This window comes from Pongo abelii, chromosome 17 (assembly GCF_028885655.2).
Source record: "Pongo abelii isolate AG06213 chromosome 17, NHGRI_mPonAbe1-v2.0_pri, whole genome shotgun sequence".
Lineage (NCBI taxonomy): Eukaryota > Metazoa > Chordata > Mammalia > Primates > Hominidae > Pongo > Pongo abelii.
Genome location: NC_072002.2, coordinates 92,025,988 through 92,047,228, shown reverse-complemented (window position 1 = coordinate 92,047,228; position 21,241 = coordinate 92,025,988). Strand labels below are relative to the sequence as shown.

The 21,241-nt window shown below is 41.0% G+C and overlaps 1 protein-coding gene across 9 annotated transcripts in view; it reads right to left on the bottom strand.

The window, feature by feature from the left end:
• ZNF236 (zinc finger protein 236) overlaps positions 1-21,241 on the bottom strand; it is a 150,706-nt gene that overhangs the window by 58,094 nt on the left and 71,371 nt on the right. For all 9 annotated transcript variants that reach the window (XM_024236089.3, XM_063716964.1, XM_054538108.2 and 6 more), the window contains 9 exons: positions 18,675-18,947; positions 14,723-14,926; positions 9,407-9,548; positions 8,514-8,774; positions 5,380-5,633; positions 3,814-3,915; positions 3,168-3,319; positions 1,633-1,736; positions 90-241 (listed from right to left, as the gene is read on the bottom strand). In XM_024236089.3, the coding sequence (XP_024091857.2) occupies positions 90-241; positions 1,633-1,736; positions 3,168-3,319; positions 3,814-3,915; positions 5,380-5,633; positions 8,514-8,774; positions 9,407-9,548; positions 14,723-14,926; positions 18,675-18,947 (1,644 nt within the window). The remainder of the gene's footprint in view (positions 1-89; positions 242-1,632; positions 1,737-3,167; positions 3,320-3,813; positions 3,916-5,379; positions 5,634-8,513; positions 8,775-9,406; positions 9,549-14,722; positions 14,927-18,674; positions 18,948-21,241) is intronic.

Sequence of the window (21,241 nt, the reverse complement as noted above, 5' to 3'; positions counted from 1 at the left end):
AGTGGGTGAATTGAATGGTATATGGATTACATCTCAATAAAGCTTTTTTCTTTAAGGGACTAATCTCCAAGTACAAGGCAGACAGTGACCTGTGTGTGTCTTCTCGTGAGACTTGAGGACCCCAGAGGAAACAAAGCCGCGTCCACAGAGCTTGCACTTGTAGGGCTTTTCCCCGGTGTGCGACCGCACATGCTGCTTCAGGTGGCTGGACTTCTTAAAGCCTTTGTTGCAATAGTCACACCTACAAAGCAAACATACAGAACTCAGACCACGTTAATTCATAGCACAATTACAAATACAGCAACTGAAAAGGGAAGAAAAGCAAACAAGCTTCACCAACAACCATGAAACATTTAGGCGCAACTGTTATAGAACCTAGGTGTGCTCTCCAACACTGAAGAAATTATAAACTATAAAATACTGCCAACAATCATTTGTTAGACCAAATTCTGCTTAGAGTATTTATAGTCTTAAATGTATTACTTAAAAAATAGTAAATCCTGTAACTCCCCAGCAGACATAATATTTGATTAATTAGAAACTCTCTCTAAGCATAACAGGAAGAAAATGTATGCACTCTTTTCTTAATATTAAGTCATTAGACACTGTGAATCCTTCCACTGCCTCAGAGGCAGAATCACTCTTGCATCTAGTCACTTGGAAATGCCAATCCATGTACTCCTTTGGTTTATAAAATACAAAACAGAGTTTACTGGAGTTATGCTGAATAATATATAAATATGCAGTATTATTTCCCCTTGAGTTGCTACTGAAAAAACTAATGTTATCTTAAGGATTAAAATAATTATAAATTTTAAAACTCTTACTGACATATTATTAAAAGCTTATTCCATTAGTATCTCTTTTGTCCATTCTCAAGTTTTAATCTCCTGTAAGAGATTAGTGACATCCCTACACTATAACCTAAGTCAAGACTGGGTGCCCACAGAGGCAACTAACTTTCCTCTGAAGTCCAAATTAAACTAAAAGCTGGAAGTGTCTGAATACATTTTGAAAATTCACCCTTGTAAATTTGGTTTGGTGGTGGCTCACGCCTGTAATCCCAGCACTTGGGGTGGCCGATGCAGGTGGATCACCTGAGGTCAGGAGTTCGAGACCAGCCTGGCCAATGTGGTGAAACCCCGTCTCTACTAAAAATACAAAAATTACTTGTACACTGTGCACAGAGGGTGCTCGTTATGTACTGCTGAGCCAGTGGATGGACACATCTAAAAAGCTGTCTTTCTAATTGTGCTGTATCCTGGTACACAATATGTAAAGCACATGAAGAGTCTTGAACTAAAGGGCATAATATAAATTTAAGTAATTTCTGAAAATGGAATAATAATGACTTAAAATAGTGACGGGAAGCTACAGCAGAGTACTTCAAACAGACAAACTGAAGACTGCCGTATCCAAATCCTGGCCCGCTCACTTATTTGCTGTAAAAAGTTTAGCAAGTTAATCTCTTTTGTCTCAGATCCTTTATTTACAGAATATGGATGACAACGGAACTGTTTTGAACAGTTTTGAGAGAATGAAATCACAGAGCCCTTGGAGCAGGGCAAGCACACAGCAGCATCCGTTCCTGGGAGCCGGCAGTACCATGAGCTGGTCTGTGCAGACAACTACCTGTAAGAGCGCCTGCTCTGGTCCTCGTTGTCCTCCAGAAACTGGGAACCTTGCGCCTGCAGGTCCAGTTCCTCTTGGGATGACTCCTGAATCAAGCGAGTTGTCTAAAATTTAAGAGAAGTATAAAGCAAACTACTTGAATATCTGTGAATAAACATAAAACAACTCAGCAGCTAAGAACTAAGGATAAGAACATTCATAAAATGTAGATTTAAAGGGAGAAACCCCAAACAGTTCATTGCAATCATTTAGGCCAGAGCAATAATAAAGATCACTTATACAGATTTTATTAAATGAAGACCTATTTATTTTCTATTACTCTACCTTAATACAAAGCTTAATCAACCATAAAACTGATTATTTTATATATCTTAATAAGAGATTCCTCTTTCATCTGCTCTACTCTTACTGACAGTGAATAAAACCCCACCTTCAGAGAGTATAATATTATGTCTCCTCTTGTCACACAAACCAGAGGGTGAGAAACACATGCTCTCCATCCCCAAGAACGGTACCACGCATACATAGAGCAGTCACACTGACCCCATCCCTTCCTGACAGCGGCATTACAACCCACGCTACCACAGCAAGGACAAAACAAAAATCTGGTCACTGTTTTCTAACCACTCTATAATAGATCCATGCTCACACTGAGCAGAGGGTAAGCTCCACTGACCTTCAGAAGGCCTGGAGCCACAGGACTGCGAACAGTGGAGTCATCCACCCCTGTGCAGCAGCTGCATGTTGCTATAAGCAAGGGCCTGTGTGGCATTTGTTTACCTGACTTCCAAAACCAACTTAGATAAACCACAACAACAGAACTGGGTTTGCATAGTTTTATTTAGAGAGCTCTGGAGTAAAGTCAGCTGCTAAGAAGTACGTTCTCCACTTCCCAAATTCAGCATCTGCTGCCAATTATGTAGTTTCTAGCTATGAGAAAAAATGGTCTGAAATTTTCACAGGAGGGTCCAGCCCTACCACTTGGGCAAAGCTACCAGTAGTGGATTTTAAAGAGGGATAACAGTTGGTCAATCATCTCTCATCACTATTAAGAAATATCCAAAAGCAGAAAAATTAAAACCAAAACCAAAATTAAAATGTCTCCAACAAGGAGAAAGAGATAAAATTTTAAATGATGCATTTAAATATTTTTTCATGCTAGCATTCATTATATTTTCCTTCTAACATGTTTAGAAGTCCACAAATAAAAATGTTGAGGCTTTGTGCCTAAAGCAACATAGTATCTTTCAATGTGTTATTACATAACACTCTAGTAAATTCTTGGTTTTTAATCACAAATGCAAGGCCACACCATGGCACTGAAACCTTTAAGTAAAATTAAAATGTTTTAAGGAAAAAGAAAGCCCTATGTACTAAACACTGAGGATTTCCCAGGTAATGCACTAACCTTAATGCTACAAGAAGTGAGCACACCTCTTAAAATTTCCCTTAAGGAAATTTTAAATAATCACAGTGAAGAATAAAATAGCACCTGCTAAATACTGCCATGTATGCACCCCTCTGTCCATACTCACTACATTCATCCCATCAGAGCTGGGAGCCTGCAGCAAGCTCTGCTGGTGGAAGCTTGTGGAGAGAGCCTGAGACTCAAGTGTGCTGGAATCCTGTAGCTGTTGGACAGGTGGAAACTGAGGCTGCTGATGGTACGTATCAGTCACTGTAAAACCTAAAATAAATTAGAAAAGAGGAGTTCTACAAAAATATTAAAGTTACATTAAAATGTTCTAAAAAAAGGGTTTATAAATTTAAAATGTCTAAAGGGGCATTTCTATTTTCTGAATTAGAATTAGGACTAGTTGCTATTAGCAAGCTTTAACACTGTTTGCTAACAGGCAGGAGGCTGTGCTCAGCAGACATTACAGCACCGGAGGCTTTACAGGACCAGCCACCACGAAGTTCCAATTTCTACTCAGCCACCTTTTCTTGACTGGAAACTACATGTAGAATGGCTGCAAAGGTCACTTTCCAGACGACCTAAGCAGACCACAAAATAGTATGCATCAATAAAAAAAAAAAATCTACAATGCATGCAAAAAGTTATTTGGTTTGAAACCATACATTTTAGAAGGGCCTTAAAAGAAAACACATAAGGTTGTCATGAAATTAAATTCAACTGAGGTACAGCTCACTTACAAATTTCATTGAAAACCCACCACTGACCTTGGGGTAGCCCTGCCGGTTGGAAGGACTGTTGCGCAGGGGTCTGCTCTTCAAACTGGTCTATGTGCCCTCGCAGAGGGTCCTGTGGAGCCACAAACCCATCTAAGGATGAGATGTAAAAAAGGGGGACTCATACATTTGGAAGTTATTTCACATCTGCAAATCTGTCCAAAAGCACACTTCGGCGAGTTTTCAAATATCAGACACCTTATCTTGAAAAGAAAACAGGGAGATAATTTATATACATACATATGCTTAAAGCATTCCCTTTGCATTTCTAGAATATCATCCCGGAAAGCCTTTAGCGTCTGTCTGAAAACTTAGACATTGTTCCATTAAACAATATTCTAAAATGCTATTACATTCCATAATTGTTTAAAACCTTTCTGGGTGTGCATCGTTGCAGGCACCATGGGGTAAGTGTATAATCCTCCCCAAAGACGGAATACATTTGAGACATCCATAAAACAAAACAGTAAACTGGTCAGCACACTGTTTGCTGACATGCCTGTGTGAGATAAGAAGCCTGTGCCAGACGCAGCCAGCTATGTCACTAATCACACAGTCTACAGTTGACCTGACATTGTGTGTTGTAGCCAAACTTTACTGATGAAGGAAGCAATGTGCTGCTTTATATTCCGGTTCAGGAGCCTAATCTCACTGCAGACCAGTCACCAACAGTTCACTGACCTACATTCATCTTTGAATCTACACTGAGTGTACTTTATAGAATACTAAAGATCATACAGGTGTACACTTGAAAGATGTTCTCAATATACTGGGGATAAAAGGTCACAAAATAGTATGCACTGCAAGATCCTATTTGTATATTTTTTTTTTTTTGAGACAGAGTCTCACTTACTCCATTGTCCAGGCTGGAGTGCAATGGTGCCATCTCGGCTCACTGCAACCTCCGCCTCGCATGTTCAAGCAATTCTCCTGCCTCAGCGTCCTACGTAGCTGGGATTACAGGTATGCACCACCACACCCTGCTAAGTTTCGTATTTTTAGTAGAGATACGGTTTCACCATGGCCAGGCTGGTCTTGAACTGCTGACCTCAAGTGATCCACCTGCCTCAGCCTCCCAAAGTGCTGGGATTACAGGCATGAGCCACCACACCCAGCCTTATTTGTATGATTCTATATGCATACCAAACACACACACACACGCACACAGACACATACATACACACACACCCCTGCATATTTGTATGGAAAAAAATTGGAAGCACCTATATCAAAATAAGGACGGTAGATTTTGCTGTAGCCCTAAAATTTCAACTACTTCCTAACAAGATTTCGAATATTTCCTAACAAGAAGTCTGATCACTTTGTTTTTGTTTTTTTGAAAAAGAACTTCCCCTAAGAAATCTAATAAAATTGAAAAGTAAAAATCTAATTTAAGAGGACATGGAATGATATCAAATACTCAATTCAATCTCTTTCACATACAGCACAAATTGTTTTAAAAGTCAGTGATGGGAGACACCAAAGGACTGCAATGAGTGGGAAAGGCTGCAAAACTCTGTTGGGATCACTCAAAGTTAAATATCCTGAAACATTTACCTTCATCTGCTTCCAGGGGCTGATCTGCCAACTGCTGGCCCAGCCCTGCTTCTTCTGCGCCCACCACGTGCTGAGGCTCCAGGTCCAGCATGGCCTCGGGGTTCGCTGCGACCACCTCCGCCGTCTGCGGCAGCTCGTCGCTCTCGATCTCCACCTGCATCTGAGTGGAGGCCTGTATGCTCTGCTGGTCTACGGTGCTGTCGTCTATCGAGGCTGCCTGCTGATGCTGCTGGAGCTGCTGGGCAAGCTCATATCTTCAGAAAAATTAACAACAGTTCATCAGATTAGATGCTGTCAAAGGTTACTTGTGTGGGATACTACAGTGAAAAAGTTGTCATTGATTAAATAACATTTTTTATTAATGATTTCATTTTGAAGTCATGATGGCAATTCAGGTAAAAACTGAACACATTAGTAACTCTGAAGAGAGCTCGTTTGCCTTATCTTTAAGTGCTTCCACCGACACAAGGCATGAACGGAGGATGAAGGACAACACACACCCGAATGCCTAATAGTTTAAAAACTTTAAAAAGATGTCTCGTGTTTAAAAGTAAAACTCTCCCAACTCAAGTTCTGCAATGAGTCTAAGTATTCAGAAAAATAATTGTACTAAATGAGACGACACCTTTATAGACTGATCTAAATCTGACAACACATGTGGTGCACAGACAGAGAGCCTCCAGCCTCATCACCTACTGTCTCACAGCCTGGGCCTCAGGCGCCTTACTGGACCAACGATCCAAATGTTGCTTTCAGCAACATTTATGTACACAAAGCGTATCCAGCATATATTCATGAAAGTCAACGATTTCTCTTTCAAAGGAAAAGATGAACAATGAATTCAGCAATGAACTGAGAACTCGAAAAAAAAAAAAAGAAAAAATCTCACACAATTATCTGACTAACAGGCTGGCTAGTACTAAGAATATCTAAGACAAAGAGCCAGCCAGGTGTGCGGCTCACACCTGTAATCCTAGCACTTTGGGAGGCCGAGGCTGCAGGATCACTTGAGGTCAGGAGTTCCAGGCCAGCCTGGCCAACATGGTGAAACCCCATCTCTACTACAAATACAAAAATTAGGCAGGTGCAGGGGTGCACACCTATAATCCCAGCTACTTGGGAGGCTGAGGCAGGAGGTTGCAGTGAGCCAAAATTGCACCACGGCACTCCAGCCTGGGCAACAGAGCGAGACTTCGTCTCAAACAAACAAACAAAAACACCCACACACATAAAAAAGAGCCGCCTGGTCCCCTCTTCTGCCTCTGCACACACTGACCATACAAGCTGCATCACAGGCTCTATTCCAGTGTCTTAGGAATCTGCCTACTCAGAATTTCATTCTCAGTTCCAAACAAAATTTTCCCTCTTCGTTTTCTAATATCCAAAATAGACAACTCATAACTACTTTTACTGTGGAAGGGAGAACAAAAACGTGTCGCATAATAGAGAAGAGTTAGAAAATGCACGCCTGCACCTCCACTGTGATGCTTCCACACAGCAGCGCAGTGGCACGCAGGGGTCTGTAAAAGCCACTCTAACCTAAGCACATGTGTGTCTCACGCTAACTGATGGAGGCTTGTTTTCTGTTTGTTTCGTTGGTTGTTTTTTCCCATAAATTTTACTATAGTAACCTTCTTTACCTATCTTTAGCATGAGTATATGTGGTATTTTGGGAATTTCCAACAATTCAAACAAAGGAATGAAACCCTGGCTGGATACTCTCCTTGTAGGCAGATTCCAAGTGCACACAATCTGTAAAAGGAAAGCACTGCAGCTCTGCAACGACAGGCTGATCTGCTTAGTGTCCTCTCAAAGCTCTACATTGAACCCCTACATGTGTCCCTCGAAACTGATGACAAACAATGGTCACGTAACATACCACTTAATAAAGGTGACCCCGCAATTACACCATTGGTCACTGGGTCCGGAAACAAGGGCCTGAACACCCATATTCCCAATACTGCTACAAAAAGTACACTGGAAAAGGCTGGCTTCCTGACTGAAAAAGATTTGATTTAACATTCCACTGAGCAAGCAAGCGCCCAAGCTCCACTCTTCTTAGCATGGTAAGCTCTTGGGCCAACTGGGGACCCGTCATCCTGCTACAGCGAGCAGAAACACAAGCATCCTCAACATCCATGTGCCCCCGAGTTCCCCAGCTCCCAAACACATGCAGTGCCCTGCACAGGATTCCCTCCACAAAATGCAGTGAAATATAAGTGGATATGTAATTGACAGGAGTCCACTTATAACACCGCCAATACCACACTCCCTGGGTGGTCTCAAGCAGTAGGTAAATTTCTCAGCTAAGCAATCAACGATGCTGAAATCAAAAACGTCAATTCTGTTGAGGGTGCTTAGGCATTCAGATCAATAATATCAAAAAACACTATCACAGTTAACTTATTCTAATATTTAAGGTTTTGCTTTGTAGACCACATCCAGGCAGACATATCTGGGTTAAAATGCTGTCTCAAAGCAAATGTTCCAGGGCAGCAGCTTTAGGTCTAGTGACTCTCCCTTTCACATCTCCTAAGCTGTGGTCACCCTACCCAGGTGTTACGGTACCACACAGAATTCTGTAGCTTCACAGAAATACTCATCGAATAGGCCCCAGCACTAGTCAGAAATGCATCTCTTCCGGATTACATCCACATAGAGATGAGCTAGCCTTCCAATCATGTGAAAATATAAGCTAGGCTGAATGAAAAGTTTATGGAATATCTAAAACATGTATTCTTTAAAGTCAACAACATAGAATAATTGCCATTCAGATTTGCTGATGACAGGCCTAGAAATCACAGGGTCTTTAAGATTCTGTTTTCTGAAATATTCACTATCTGACTATACTAGACACAGTCCAGCATTTCATCTAATTACCAACTAACAGCTTTAAAAGACAGCTTACAGAATATAAACTACTTCATTATTAAATTAAAAATGAAAATGCTAATACTTCAGTCTATGGCTCCCATTAGATCCTTAGACACTAATACTTACATTTCTTGAGCCCATATAGTATGAGCTAGAAATAATAATGTAAGAATCAAAGATAATTATTTCCTAAAAACACTCCCCACCATCTACTGGAAATTATAAAGATGATAAAAAGTGACCATCAGAATTACACCCACCTGTGGGTTTTCATGTGCTTTTTGCAATTTAGTGAAGTCTTAAATGTTTTTTGGCAATAGGGACACATATAGGGACGAAGGTCGTTGTGGATACCCATGTGTCGCCGTAAGCTGCCACCAGTAGTGAAAGCCCCATTACATATCAGACACTTGAAAGATTTCAGTCCTGTGTGTGTTCTGATGTGTGCTTTGAGCACGCCTGCAGAAACAAAGCCTCTTCCACACTGAGAACATTTAAAAGGTTTTTCACCTGTATGGGATCTTAAAAAAAAAAATACACATTTTAATGAATATGTTTCTTATACTTTTATAATGCTTTGTGACTAGAATGCACTCTCGCATTTCACTTCACTTCATCACATTTTTTAAAGCTAAGCAGCAATGCCGGAGCTCCCGCATTTTACAAGTGACGAAGCCTGAGACTCAGAGTGCTTGAGCCAACTGCCTCAAGTCACACGACTGAGATGAAGCTAGAAGCCAATCTTTTTCTAAGTTCTGTACTTTTTTCATGACATCATACTGTCTCTCATGATCAAGGTTCGACTTCCTTTTCACTGTGGCTAGCACTAAGAATTAATCTAAACTCTGAGAAATACATCTGAAAAATGTAAAAGGAAGTCTAATAAAATAAACTTCTTTGATATTTCTTGGAAATTGCAAACATTGAAATTTAATGAGCATATACATAAACTCCAGTAGCAATTTCTGGATAAAATATTTTAGTCAAGACATTAAAGAATAAAAATATTAATTACCAATAAATGTTTCGGAGTCAAATGTGACATCTTAAATACCAAAAGCTAATGCTACCATCCTAAATACTTCTAGACGTCATCTGGTCACTAAGTCAGTTTAATTATACTAAATTTCCATCTATGAATCCATTACCTTACCTTATGTGTTGTTTAAGGTGGCAAGATTTTTTATATGCACGATGACAGTAAAAACACTTGTATGGTCTATCTGCTTCATTGACAAAATTATTATTGAAATAGCTTTGGAAAAACTGGTTTTTTGGAATGGGCTGGATAAGACCTACAAAGCAAAAGAAAAGCAGATGTAATTCACTGTCAATGCTAGCAATACAATTAAATGTCACAAGGCATATGTTTTACCTAGAAGATGAAAATTCTGGTAAGTTAGATTCTAAGGTTGCAACTGTGTTATTTTAATTGTGTTAGGAACTGGCTATTCAAAGAATACCTATGGGGAAACATTATAAATTAATATATTTATAATATAATATTACAAATTAATTTATAAATTAACAAACATTATAAATTATTATATATTAATGTTCCTCCTTTTTTCAACATGAGAAATATCTAGTCACAATTACTTCCCTTGATTCCACAGCCAATTGTTAATGAATTTCTACATTTACTTTCTGTATGGGCATTTGTTGACATGGAGTCTACATAACTATGTCCAAAATTCAGGATAAGCAAGATTTTAACACCTTGTTTATTCAGTATGAATACTGCACACTAGATACTATAATAAACTGAAAGCAAAAGTGACTCTAACATGATCTTTTGTTCTAAAAAGGTTAGCATTTTCACAGATATCACTAAAGGGATATCTACAAATAACAAAATTACTAATTTAAATATTTCACGTTTTATATACATTTACTAAATAAAGAATTCCTTCAGGTTGACCATCTAACAAATATGACTTGATCAAGCTACTGCATTATTTCAGGAATTCAGGACAAGCTTAGGGGTAAACTTTTGAATTCCTTAAGAGTCATTTGGAACGTTAAGAGAATGACGCACGCAGTCAGTCCTCTAATCAGCCTTGGGCTGCTCCTCCTGCCAAGACAAAGAGGCATTGGCCAAGATTCTGTCCTCTGCCCACAGCTCTCCATTCCCGGTCCTCTCTCCTCCCTCAGTTGTACCTTAACTGCTATGCAATGATTAGCATGATGCACCTCTGAACACACTCTGTTTTTCCTGACTTTCCATAAAAATACAGATTCCGTTTCAATTTCTTCCCCTAAAGCCCACTTCTCCCAGCTTTCCTAGTTGCATGCCTGGAACAGTCTTCTCCTGGTCCCTAAGGCTGGGACCTTAGGGAAGAGAGTTCCCTTCCCTGTCCTGTACTCGGCATTTGCCAGTCCTGATGATCAACACCACTCCAATGTCTCTTAAACTTGCATCTTCTCTTCTTTTTCCACTGCCACCAATCTCAAATAACAGTGAAACAATTACAAAGCTGGAGGGAATTTGACAGCCCAACCAATTTCACCTAGCTCATTATTAGATTTAAGGAAATTCACCTATGCTTCCTGAAGCTTGCATCAGAACCTTACTTATTTTTCAAAAAGTATTCAGAACCCTCCCTTGTGATATAATCCACACAGCACAACCCCTAAGACTATCAAGCCTTTTCTCATCTCACAAGCCTTCTGGACGATCAAGAGCTGTGTCAAAGACCTCTCTCCGGGCAGCTCTGACACCACGCTGTGCTTGACAGCACAGCCTCACTTTTTCCTAAGAACTCGTCCTGCTCAAAAGAGAAAAATGCAGGCTGGGCGCAGTGGCTCAGGCCTGTAATCCTAGCACTTTGGGAGGCCAAGGTGGGTGGATCACCTGAGGTAAGGAGTTTGAGACCAGCCTGGCCAACATGGAGAAACCCCGTCTCTACTTAAAAAAAAACAAAAAAAATACAAAAAATACAAAAATTACCAGGCATGGTGGCACATGCCTGTAGTCCTAGCTACTCAGGAAGCTGAGACAGGAGAATCGCTTGAACCCGGGAGGCAGAGGCTGCAGTGAGCCGAGATCGTACCATTGCACTCCAGCCTGGGTGACAGAGTGAGGCTCTGTCTCAAGAAAGGAAAGAAAAAAGAAAGAAAAATGCAGGCATCCAGTCCACGCCTACCACCTTCCCTACACATGCTGTGACATGCTGACTGAATGCCATGCCTGGTTCTCAAAAACAGTGATGGCAGAACACTGGACGCAGGTTTCCTCTTCCACATTGCTCTTGGTCAAGGACTCTCCTGGACTACCGCTAGCTTCCTCAATGAGCATTCTACTTTCACTTACTCTCATAACACTATTCTATGCTAACTCCTTACCATGTTTTTATCAAACTCTGTCCCCCAAAGATTATGACAGCCAAGTCTTCTCTATAGCCTCTAAGGAGCCCAGAGTCTGAGAGAAGAGATGAACACAAATATAAATAACAAAATTAAGCATAAGACATAGTTACAATATTTTACAATTTACAGTGTGAAGCTCCCTCTAGCGATCATTTCCCTCATGTGTCTCCCCTCAGCCTAAACCAAAGAATTCAGCTTCCCCCATCTGGTCTAAGATACAGGCATATGTGAAGCCAACAAGAAAAATATATCCCATTTTAACCCTGAAAAATTTCTGAAGAGTCAAGAACCTAACTCAACTGAAGACTCAAAAACTTGAAGTCCAGAAACCCATGAGTGTATAACTTGATTTATGGCAACCTGAAAGAAGAAACTGGTCTGTTGTTTCATTTTGTGAGCAACCAAAACTGGACAAGGTTATCAAAGTATTCTAAGCTACCATGGGGGTTTTGATCCCATTCTATGCTCAAAAACAGTTAAATACCATAATAATTATAGTTCCTAGGAAGCTTAGTACAATTCATATATTAAATTAGCAGACTTTTTTTTTTTTTTTTTTTTTTTGATACAGAGTTTCACTGTTGTTCCCCAGGTTGGAGTCCAGTGGTGCAATCTTGGCTCACTGCAACCTCTGCCTCCTGGGTTCAAGCCATTCTCCTGCCTCAGCCTCCTGAGTAGCTGGGATTATTGGTGCCTGCCACCACGCCCGGCTAATTTATGTATTTGTAGTAGAGATGGGGTTTTGCCATGTTGGCCAGGCTGGTCTCAAACTCCTGACCTCGAGTGATCACCCACCTCGGCCTTCCAAAGTGCTAGGGTCACAGGCATGAGCCACTGCGCCCAGCCAGACTGGTGTTTTGGAGAAGATGATCTTTTACTATCTTGTCAATTTGTTGTGTATTTTGGAGTTTTCTATTTCTTCTACAGTCAATTCTACCAAGCATATTATTTTAGAAAAGATTCATTTCATCGACATTTTCAAATATATTAGGAAATAGTTGTACAGTATTTGCAAACAATTGTTACCTCATTTGTATCTGTGCTTACAACTTCTTTCTCATTCCTAATACTATGTTTTCTCATGTTTCTTTATTAGTGACAAGTCATCTATATTTTCTGTTCATTTTTATAAGTTTTGTAAAACTTCAGTTCACTACAGTTTTGTCTTCTATCTCCAATTCCATTATATGTATTAATTCAGGGGTCCCCAAGCCCCAGGCTGCCTGTTAGGAACTGGGCCATGCAGCAGGAGGAGAATAGCAGATGAGTAAGCTTTACCATCTGAGCTCCGCCTCCTGTCAGATCCGCGGCGTGTTAGATTCTCACAGGAGTGCGAATCCTATTGTGCACTGTGCATGTGAGGGATCTAGGCTGCGCACCCCTTCCGAGAATCTAATGTCTGATGATCTGAGTGGAACAGTTTTACCCTGAAACCATTCCTCCCACCCGACCCCCAATCTGTGGGAAAATCTGTCTTCTGCAAAACCAATCCCTGATAACAAAAAGGTTGGGAACTGCTGTATTAATTCCTTTCTGCTATTTTCTTTTAATTTTCCTAGTTTTTTAGTTAAATATTTTACTTATTTTCAATCTGTCTTATTTTCTAAGAATACTCAAAAGTCTTAATTTTTCCTAGGACGGCTTTGGTCCATCCAATCTGTTTACATAATACTCACATGTGTAGTAGGCAGTATCTGTTTTGAGTGCTTCTTTTCATGTAACGAAATTTTGGATGGCTATTTTATAAGTTTTTCAGTGAACTGTAATCAGAGATTGTATCCTATACAAAATCAACTTCTGAGAATTTACTGAAATTTTTCTGTATCCTAGAATGTGATCAACTTCCGTTTCATGCTTATTTAAAAGTATGTAACTTAAGGCAAAAGATTCTATAAAGCTATTAAGTAACTCTTTTTATTTGTGTGCTCAAATCTTCAGTTTTCGGTGTTTAAGTTGACCTGTCTAACTGAGGATCTTTCACTGCACTTGAGAATTTGAGTATTTCCTTTCTTTGAATTTTTTTAGTTTAAATATTTTGATGTTAAACTCTTAGATTCACACAAGTTTATGGCTGTTGATCATCTTATTGGTGGCCCCCAATTTATAACAATCTAAAATCTCTCTATACAATAATTTACAATTATTGTAAATAGAGGTTATGCTTTGGAATAAAGGAATTATATTTTGTTTAATATTAATTTTGCTTATAGATTGAATTATCTTTCCTAGGAAAGTAGTGAAATACAGAAACTGCATAAAAATGTAAATTCACACATTAATAAGTGCTGTGGTCTAAATGTTTGTGGTCCTCCAAAATTCATGTAGTAAGAGGTAGGACCTTTGGGAGGACATAGCCAGAAGGCACCATCTATGAGGAAGAGAGACCTCACTAGACACTCAATCTGCCAGCACCATGATCTTGGACATCCCAGCCTCTAGAACTGTGAGAAGTAAACTTCTAGTATTTATAAGCTACACAGTTAGTGGTATTTTTGATTCAGGAGCTCAAACAAACTAAGACAATGAGGTTTCTTAAATTTTGTTCTAGTACTGACAAATGTAATTTTTCTAAAGATTCTAACAAGCAGTGTTTTCTTTCTAGATCGTTAACAAAATCATAGTTTGGGTTGGTTATAATAACACTGAACCTAAAAAGAAAAGCAAGCAGATTTTTCTTTTCCTTTTTAATCCAAAGATTAAAGTAGCCCAAATAATCTCTAACACAGCACAAAGAACCTAAAGATGAAAACAACAACGTGCGCTGTGTGTTTCACATGAAAACCACTTGTCACTTTTGATGGTTCCACTGAGGTAGCAATGTTTCTTCAATGAGGACTTATACACTACTGTTTTCACTTACACATTATTTGTCTCTAATCCAAGAAAAAATTTGAGCAGTAGTTTGGATACAACTTAGATTTTAATCTTGACTGTAAAACATACTAGTCCATAAAGCAAAACAAGGCTTAACACAGACTTCATTAATACTATGCCTAAAAACCATTTAACTACACAGACCATAATGTGCGTACACAATTCACAAAATGCCAAAGAAAATAGTACTCGATAAATTGTAAAGACGCCCTACAATCCATCTTACCTAAGTCAGTTATGAGGATTGGTTCCTGCAAAGGAATATCAGGGACTGGAACATTCGTCTTGCCAACACGAACCTTTGCAGGTTTACGCTGGTGCCTCATTTTCCTTAATTCCGTATGTTTAAAGTGGGAAGCAATGTGAGTCTTCCTATGGCCTGAGGTTCGAAATTTTTTGTCACAGTGAGGACAAGCAAAAGGTCTAACTCCTAATAAAAATGAAATCACATTTTAGAATTATTTCCAGAAATTACATCTCAACAGCAAATGCCAACATAAAATGTTAGTATTTCCAATACTGATTTGAATCTTCAATTTTAGGCCATGCTTATAATTTAATGGATACTGTAAATTATTTTCCCTTGTTTGTATACAGTGCATATTATAGATATTAAGGCATGTTATAAGAGTATTTTAAGTAAAAAAAGAACATTTAGTATTTTTAGGACAAAGTCTTACATCCTAAAATACAGATCGTAGTTCTTAAGAACTTTACAGTATGTAAGGATGCTCTCTCTCTTAAGTCATCACCTGTAAAGTGGCTTAAAGACACCTGCCTCCAGGGCTGCTGCTGAGATTAAGTAAGCTAACGTTTAAACAGCACTTAGCAATGTCTCACATTTTGCAAATAAACAGTAAATAGTAGTTGTCACTGATTGTAAATGATGATAATAGTACTAATATCTTCTTAATGATCCTCTTACTACTGTACCCCACTTCTAAAGAATATTTCCTTGTTTTACAATTTTATTAGCAAATGAAAATGTAAATTCCAAAGAAACACGTACAACAAAATTGAGTAACTTCAGCTTTGTCAAATACTCATCCACATTGTCAGCCCAGAGGAGGATCCCTGAGGGAATTTGGGAGATATTGCCAATGAGTACAGGGTTTCTTTGCGGGGTGATAAAAATGTTCCAAAATCAGACAGTGGTGTAGAGTGCACAATTCAGAATTGTACACATTAAAATGGTAAATATTATATGTAAATTACATTTCAATAAATATGTCATTAAAAAAATGGAGCTCCATAATGAAAGATTTCACGCCTCAGTACAAACAGGTCCCCGGTCCTCCTCCTGGCCCAGCTAAAGCCTTCAGGTCTTCCCAGATCAAATGCAGATTACATGTTGTGTCCTCAGAAAGGCTCACTCAGTCTAAATCCAAATCTGATCCGGACAGAAGTCTCTTTTCACCCTCTGCAATTCTACGTTCATTTGTAAGTGTTACTTGTTTTCAATGCCTCCCCCAGCATATCCTTAGCTCCATGGAGACCACGGTTGCATCTGTTTTCTTTACCTGTAGATACTTCATGCCCAGCCTATAGAAGAGACTCAACAAGTGCTGATAAAAAAACAGAAACACACCCTCCAAGTAGTCAATTATTGCTCCCCCAAGTGCTGTGACTCAATCCCTTCTCAGCACCTGTGTGCAGTACTGTGTGCAGTACCTATTGGCAGTTCCTGTGTGTGCACTGTTTGGTACCACGTGTGGTACTGTGTTTAGTACTGTGTTTGGTACTATATGCACTACTTGTGTGCAGTACTGTGTTTGGTACTGTGGGCAGTGCCCGTATACAGTACTGTGTTTGGTACTGTGCATGATGCCTGTGTGCAGTACTGTTTGGTACTGTGTGTGGTACCTGTGTGCAGTACCTGTGGGCAGCACTGGTACCTGTGTGCAGCACTGTGTTTGGTACCTAAGTGCAATACTGTGTGTGTGGTACTATGTGCAGTACTATGTGTGGTACTGTATGCAGTCCCTGTGGGCAGTACTTGTGTGTAGTACTGTGTTTAGTACTGTATGCAGTACCTGTGTGCAGTACTGTGTTTGGTACTCTATGTACTATTTGTGTGCAGTACTGTTTGTTACCGTGTGAGGTGCCTGTATGTGGTACTGGGTTTGGTACCGTGCACGATGCCTGTGTGCAGTACTGTTTGGTACTGTATGTGGTACCTGTGTGCAGTACTGTGTTTGGTACTGTATGCGGTACCAGTGGGCAGTACTGTTTGGTACCTGTGTGCAGTACTATGTTTGGTACTGTGTTTGGAACCTAAGTGCAGTACTGTGTGTAGTACTGTGTGCAGTCCCTGTGGGCAGTACCTGTCTGCAGCACCATGTTGGGTATTGTTTGCAGTAACTGTGGGCAGTACTGTTTGGTACCTGTGTGCAGTACTGTGTTTGGAGCCTAAGCGCAGTACTGTGTATGTGGTACTGTGTGCAGTACTGCATGTGATACTGTATACAGTCCCTGTGGGCAGTACTTGTGTGTACTGTGTTTAGTACTGTGTTGGGTACTGTATGCAGTACTGTGCTTGGTACTATGTGCAGTAGCTGTGTGCAGTACGTATGCACAGTACTGTGTGGTCCCTGTGGCCAGTACCTGTGTGCAGCACTGCAGGCCATACCTGTGTGCAGTACCTGTGTGCTGTACTGTGTTTGGTACCTGTGTTTGGTACTGTGTGTGGTCCCTGTGGGCAGTGCCTGTGTGAGTGCAGCTCTGCAGGCTGTACCTATGTGCAGTACTCTGTTTGTGTACTGTGTTTGGCACTGTGCATGACGCCTGTGTGCAGTACTCTGTTTGTGTACTGTGTGCAGTACTGTGTTTGGCACTGTGCATGACGCCTGTGTGCAGTGCTGTTTGGTACTGTGTGCGGTACTTGTGTGCAGTACTGTGTTTGGTACTGTGCTTGATACCTGTGTGCAGTACCTGTGTTTGGCACTGTGTGTGGTCCCTGTGGGCGGTGCCTGTGTGGGTACAGCACTGAAGGCTGTACTTGTGTGTGGTACTGTGGTACCTGTGTGCGGTACCTGTATTTACTATTGTGTTTGGTACTTGTGTGCACTACTGTGTTTGGTACTGTGTTTGGTACTGAGTTTGGTACCTGTGTGCAGTACCTGTCTTTGATACTGTGTGCAGTCTCTGTGGGCAATGCCTGTGTGTGTGCAGCATGGCAGACTGTACCTGTGTGTGGTACTGTGTTTGGTACCTGTGTGCAGTACCTGTATTTAGTACTGTGTTTGATACTGAATTTGGTACCTGTGTGCAGTACCTGTGTTTGGTACCGTGTGTGGTCCCTGTGGGCAATGCCTGTGTGGGTGCAGCACTGTAAGCCGTACTTGTGTGTGGTACTGTGTTTGGTAACTGTGTGCGGTACCTGTATTTAGTACTGTGTTTGGTACTGTGCTTGATACTGCGTTTAGTACCTATGTGCAGTACCTGTGTTTGGTACTGTGTGTGGTCCCTGTGGCCAGTGCCCACGTGGCTGCAGCACTGTGGGCCATACTTGTGTGTGGTACTGTGTCTGGTACCTGCCTTTGATACTTGTGTGCAGTTTCTGTGGGCAGTACCAGTGTGGGTACAGCACTGTGGGCCATACCTGTGTGCGATACTGTGTGCAGTCCCTGAGGGCAGTACTTGTGAGCAGTACCTGTGCAAAGTGCTGTGCTGGGTACTATGTGCAATACTATGTGTTTTGTAGTTGTGGGCAATGCCTGTGTGGGTGCAGCACTGTGGGCCATACCTGTGAGCAGTACTGTGTTCAGTACTATGTGCGGTACTGTGTGCAGTCCCTGTGGGCAGTACTTGTGTGCAGTACCTGTGCACAGTGCCATGTTGGGTACTGTGTGCAGTACCTGTGTGCAGTACTGTGTGCAGTTCCTGTGGGCAGTACTTGTGTGCAGTACCTGTGCACAGTGCTGTGCTGGGTACTGTGTGCGGTATCTGTGTTTGGTACCTGTGTGCAGTCCCTCTGGGCAGTACCGGTGCGGGTGCCGCATTGCGGGCCACACCTATGCACAGTACTGTGTGTGATACTTCGTGCAGTCCCTGTGGGCAGTACTTGTGTGCAGTACCTGTGCACCTACTGTGTGCCATACCTGTGTTGGTACATGCGTGCAGTAATGTGTGTGGCCCCTGTGGCCAGTGCCCGTGTGGGCCCAGCCCTGAGGCCGTACCTGTGTGCAGGCGAATGTGCACCTTGAGGCTGCCCGAGGTGGAGAAGCTCTTCATGCAGTACTGGCACTTGAATGCCTTGATGCCGGTGTGCGTCTTGATGTGGGCTGTCAGCGTGCTCTTCACCGCGAAGGCGCGGAAGCACTGCGGGCACTTGAAGGGCTTCTCGTGGGTGTGGATGCGGATGTGGCGCACCAGGTCGCTGGGCTTGCGGAACTCCTTGGCGCAGTAGGGACACACATGCCAGCGCACGCCGTTCTCCTCGCGGATGGAGCCTGCGAAGGGAGAGGACACGTCCCACTTGGCCTGGACACCCCGCCCAGTGTCGGGTCCAGGACCCGCTGCGGTCCCTATGGAAAGCTGCACGCATGATCAGTTATGGGAAAGCTTGGAATTCCCAGGATCACTGACATTATCGAGGGCTAGGAGTTAATTTCGCTGAAACCCCTAACAGTCGGGGAAAACACAATTCACAGTCTCTGAAAAAGAGCGCCCATTGAGGTGATTGATTCTGTAGGTCCAATGGCACCAGGACACAGCTGGCTCCCTCTCAATGAGAACAAAAGCAGATGGGATCGAATGACCTCATGCTTAACGCAAGGAACGAGAAGAGAAGGAATGACGCTGGAATAAGTATTTATTGGGCCTACTGGATATCACCAATAAAAAAAAAAAACGCAAATAATTAAGAAACAGTAAATTCATATGCTATAAAAGGAAATTTGTTAATAGTTAAGACAAATAAATAGTATATATCAATTCATGATAAAATATAAGTGGATCTGTCTCGTATTATTACTCAATTTTGAATCAAGTTTAAAACTATTTCTAATAGAAAAAAATCACAAATTGATGGAAATATAGTAAGTACACCTGTCCCTCTGTTTTCAGCAGGAAATAGTGCCAAGACCCGAGTGGTTCCATCTGAAAACCAAGCCAGCTACTGAGTGGCAAATGCAGCAGCGTGAGTGCATGGGACAAGAGCAGGACAGTGGAAGGTGAAATGGTAAGCAATTTACAGCTTATGAATTATTTCTGGAATTTTCCATTTAATATTTTTGGGAATTTGGTTGAATGCAAGTAACTAAAACTTAGAATCATCTTATTTTTAAAATTTTTGATTAGATTTATTCATCTGAAATTAAGGTAGCATCTACAGTGACTATACAGATAACTCATATAAAGAATCCACATGAAATCAGAAAGATTTTGGCCACATTAATGAAATTCACCAGAACACTTTTAACTAAAATTTATTTAACTGTGTCTGTACCAACATAATTTTCTTAGGGAAAAAGAAACCCTTCTGTTTCCTTCTCTCTTATCACTAAATATAAGGAATTCTCCATATATGCAAGTAAATCTGTAAAGACAGAAAACATATTTTCTCAAATACAATATTCTTTGCAAGAATAATTCACATAAAAAAGAAAGGTGGGCCGAGCGCAGTGGCTAACGCCTGTAATCCCAACACTCTGGGAGGCCAAGGTGGACAGATAGCTTGAGCTCAGTAGTTTGAGATCAGCCTGGGCAACATGGCAAAATTCCGTCTCTAGAGAAAAAATTTTAAAACAATTAGCCGGGTGTGGTGGTGCATGCCTGTGGTCCCAGCTACTCAGGAGGCTGAGGTGGAAGGATGGCTTGAGCCCAGGACGTAAGAGTTGCAGTGGGCTATGATTGTGCCTCCGCACTCCAGCCTGGGCAACAGAGCCAGACCCTGTCTCAAAAAGAAAAAAAGGAAAGAAAGGTAGAAAAAAAGAATGAAAAATAATATCTTTTTTAAACACAGTGACAGAATGTAAATAAAAACAAAGAAAGGCGCAGACACAAATCACGGGGGTAAAAATGGAGAAGGAAATAAGGGAACTGGTTTTAAAAGGTGAGACATTTGTTTTGTGGTGATAGTGCATAAAGACATCTAAAATTTAAGACTGCTTAAAATTAACAGGTAAAAATTAATTCACAAATGTGCATAATTACCTAAAGGCTTTATCATGACAAATCAAAAATGCAAGGTATAAAAGGGTATGAGAGACTATAATATCTACTAGTGAAAATTAGGACACCATTCCTCAGAAATCAGATTTTTTTCCAAACCAAAATAAAACTGTATCTCAAGTTATACAGGATGACATAATCTAAATCTGCCACCAGGTTCTAATATCTGTGAATAGACTAGAACAGCGACTACGAACTGGAAGTCCTGAGGCTGTCTGCAAATCTGGCCTGCATATGTTTTGTTTCACCCACACAATGTTAAAAAAGAAAATGGAATCCAGATTTCCAACTCTGACAAATGGAAAGATCTGGAAAGCTAGATCTGCAATCCCACATGGCAAGCTTTCCTGGAGTTGGGTAGTAGCTTTCCTCTTCAAATAGTAAGTCCAGGTGCGGTGGCTCACGCCTGTAATCACAGCACTTTGGGAGGCCGAGGCGGGCGGATCACCTAAAGTTAGCAGTTCGAAACCAGCCTGACCAATATGGAGAAACCCCGTCTCTACTAAAAATACAAAATTTGCTGGGCGTGGTGGTGCATGCCTGTAATCCCAGCTACTCAGGAGGCTGAGGC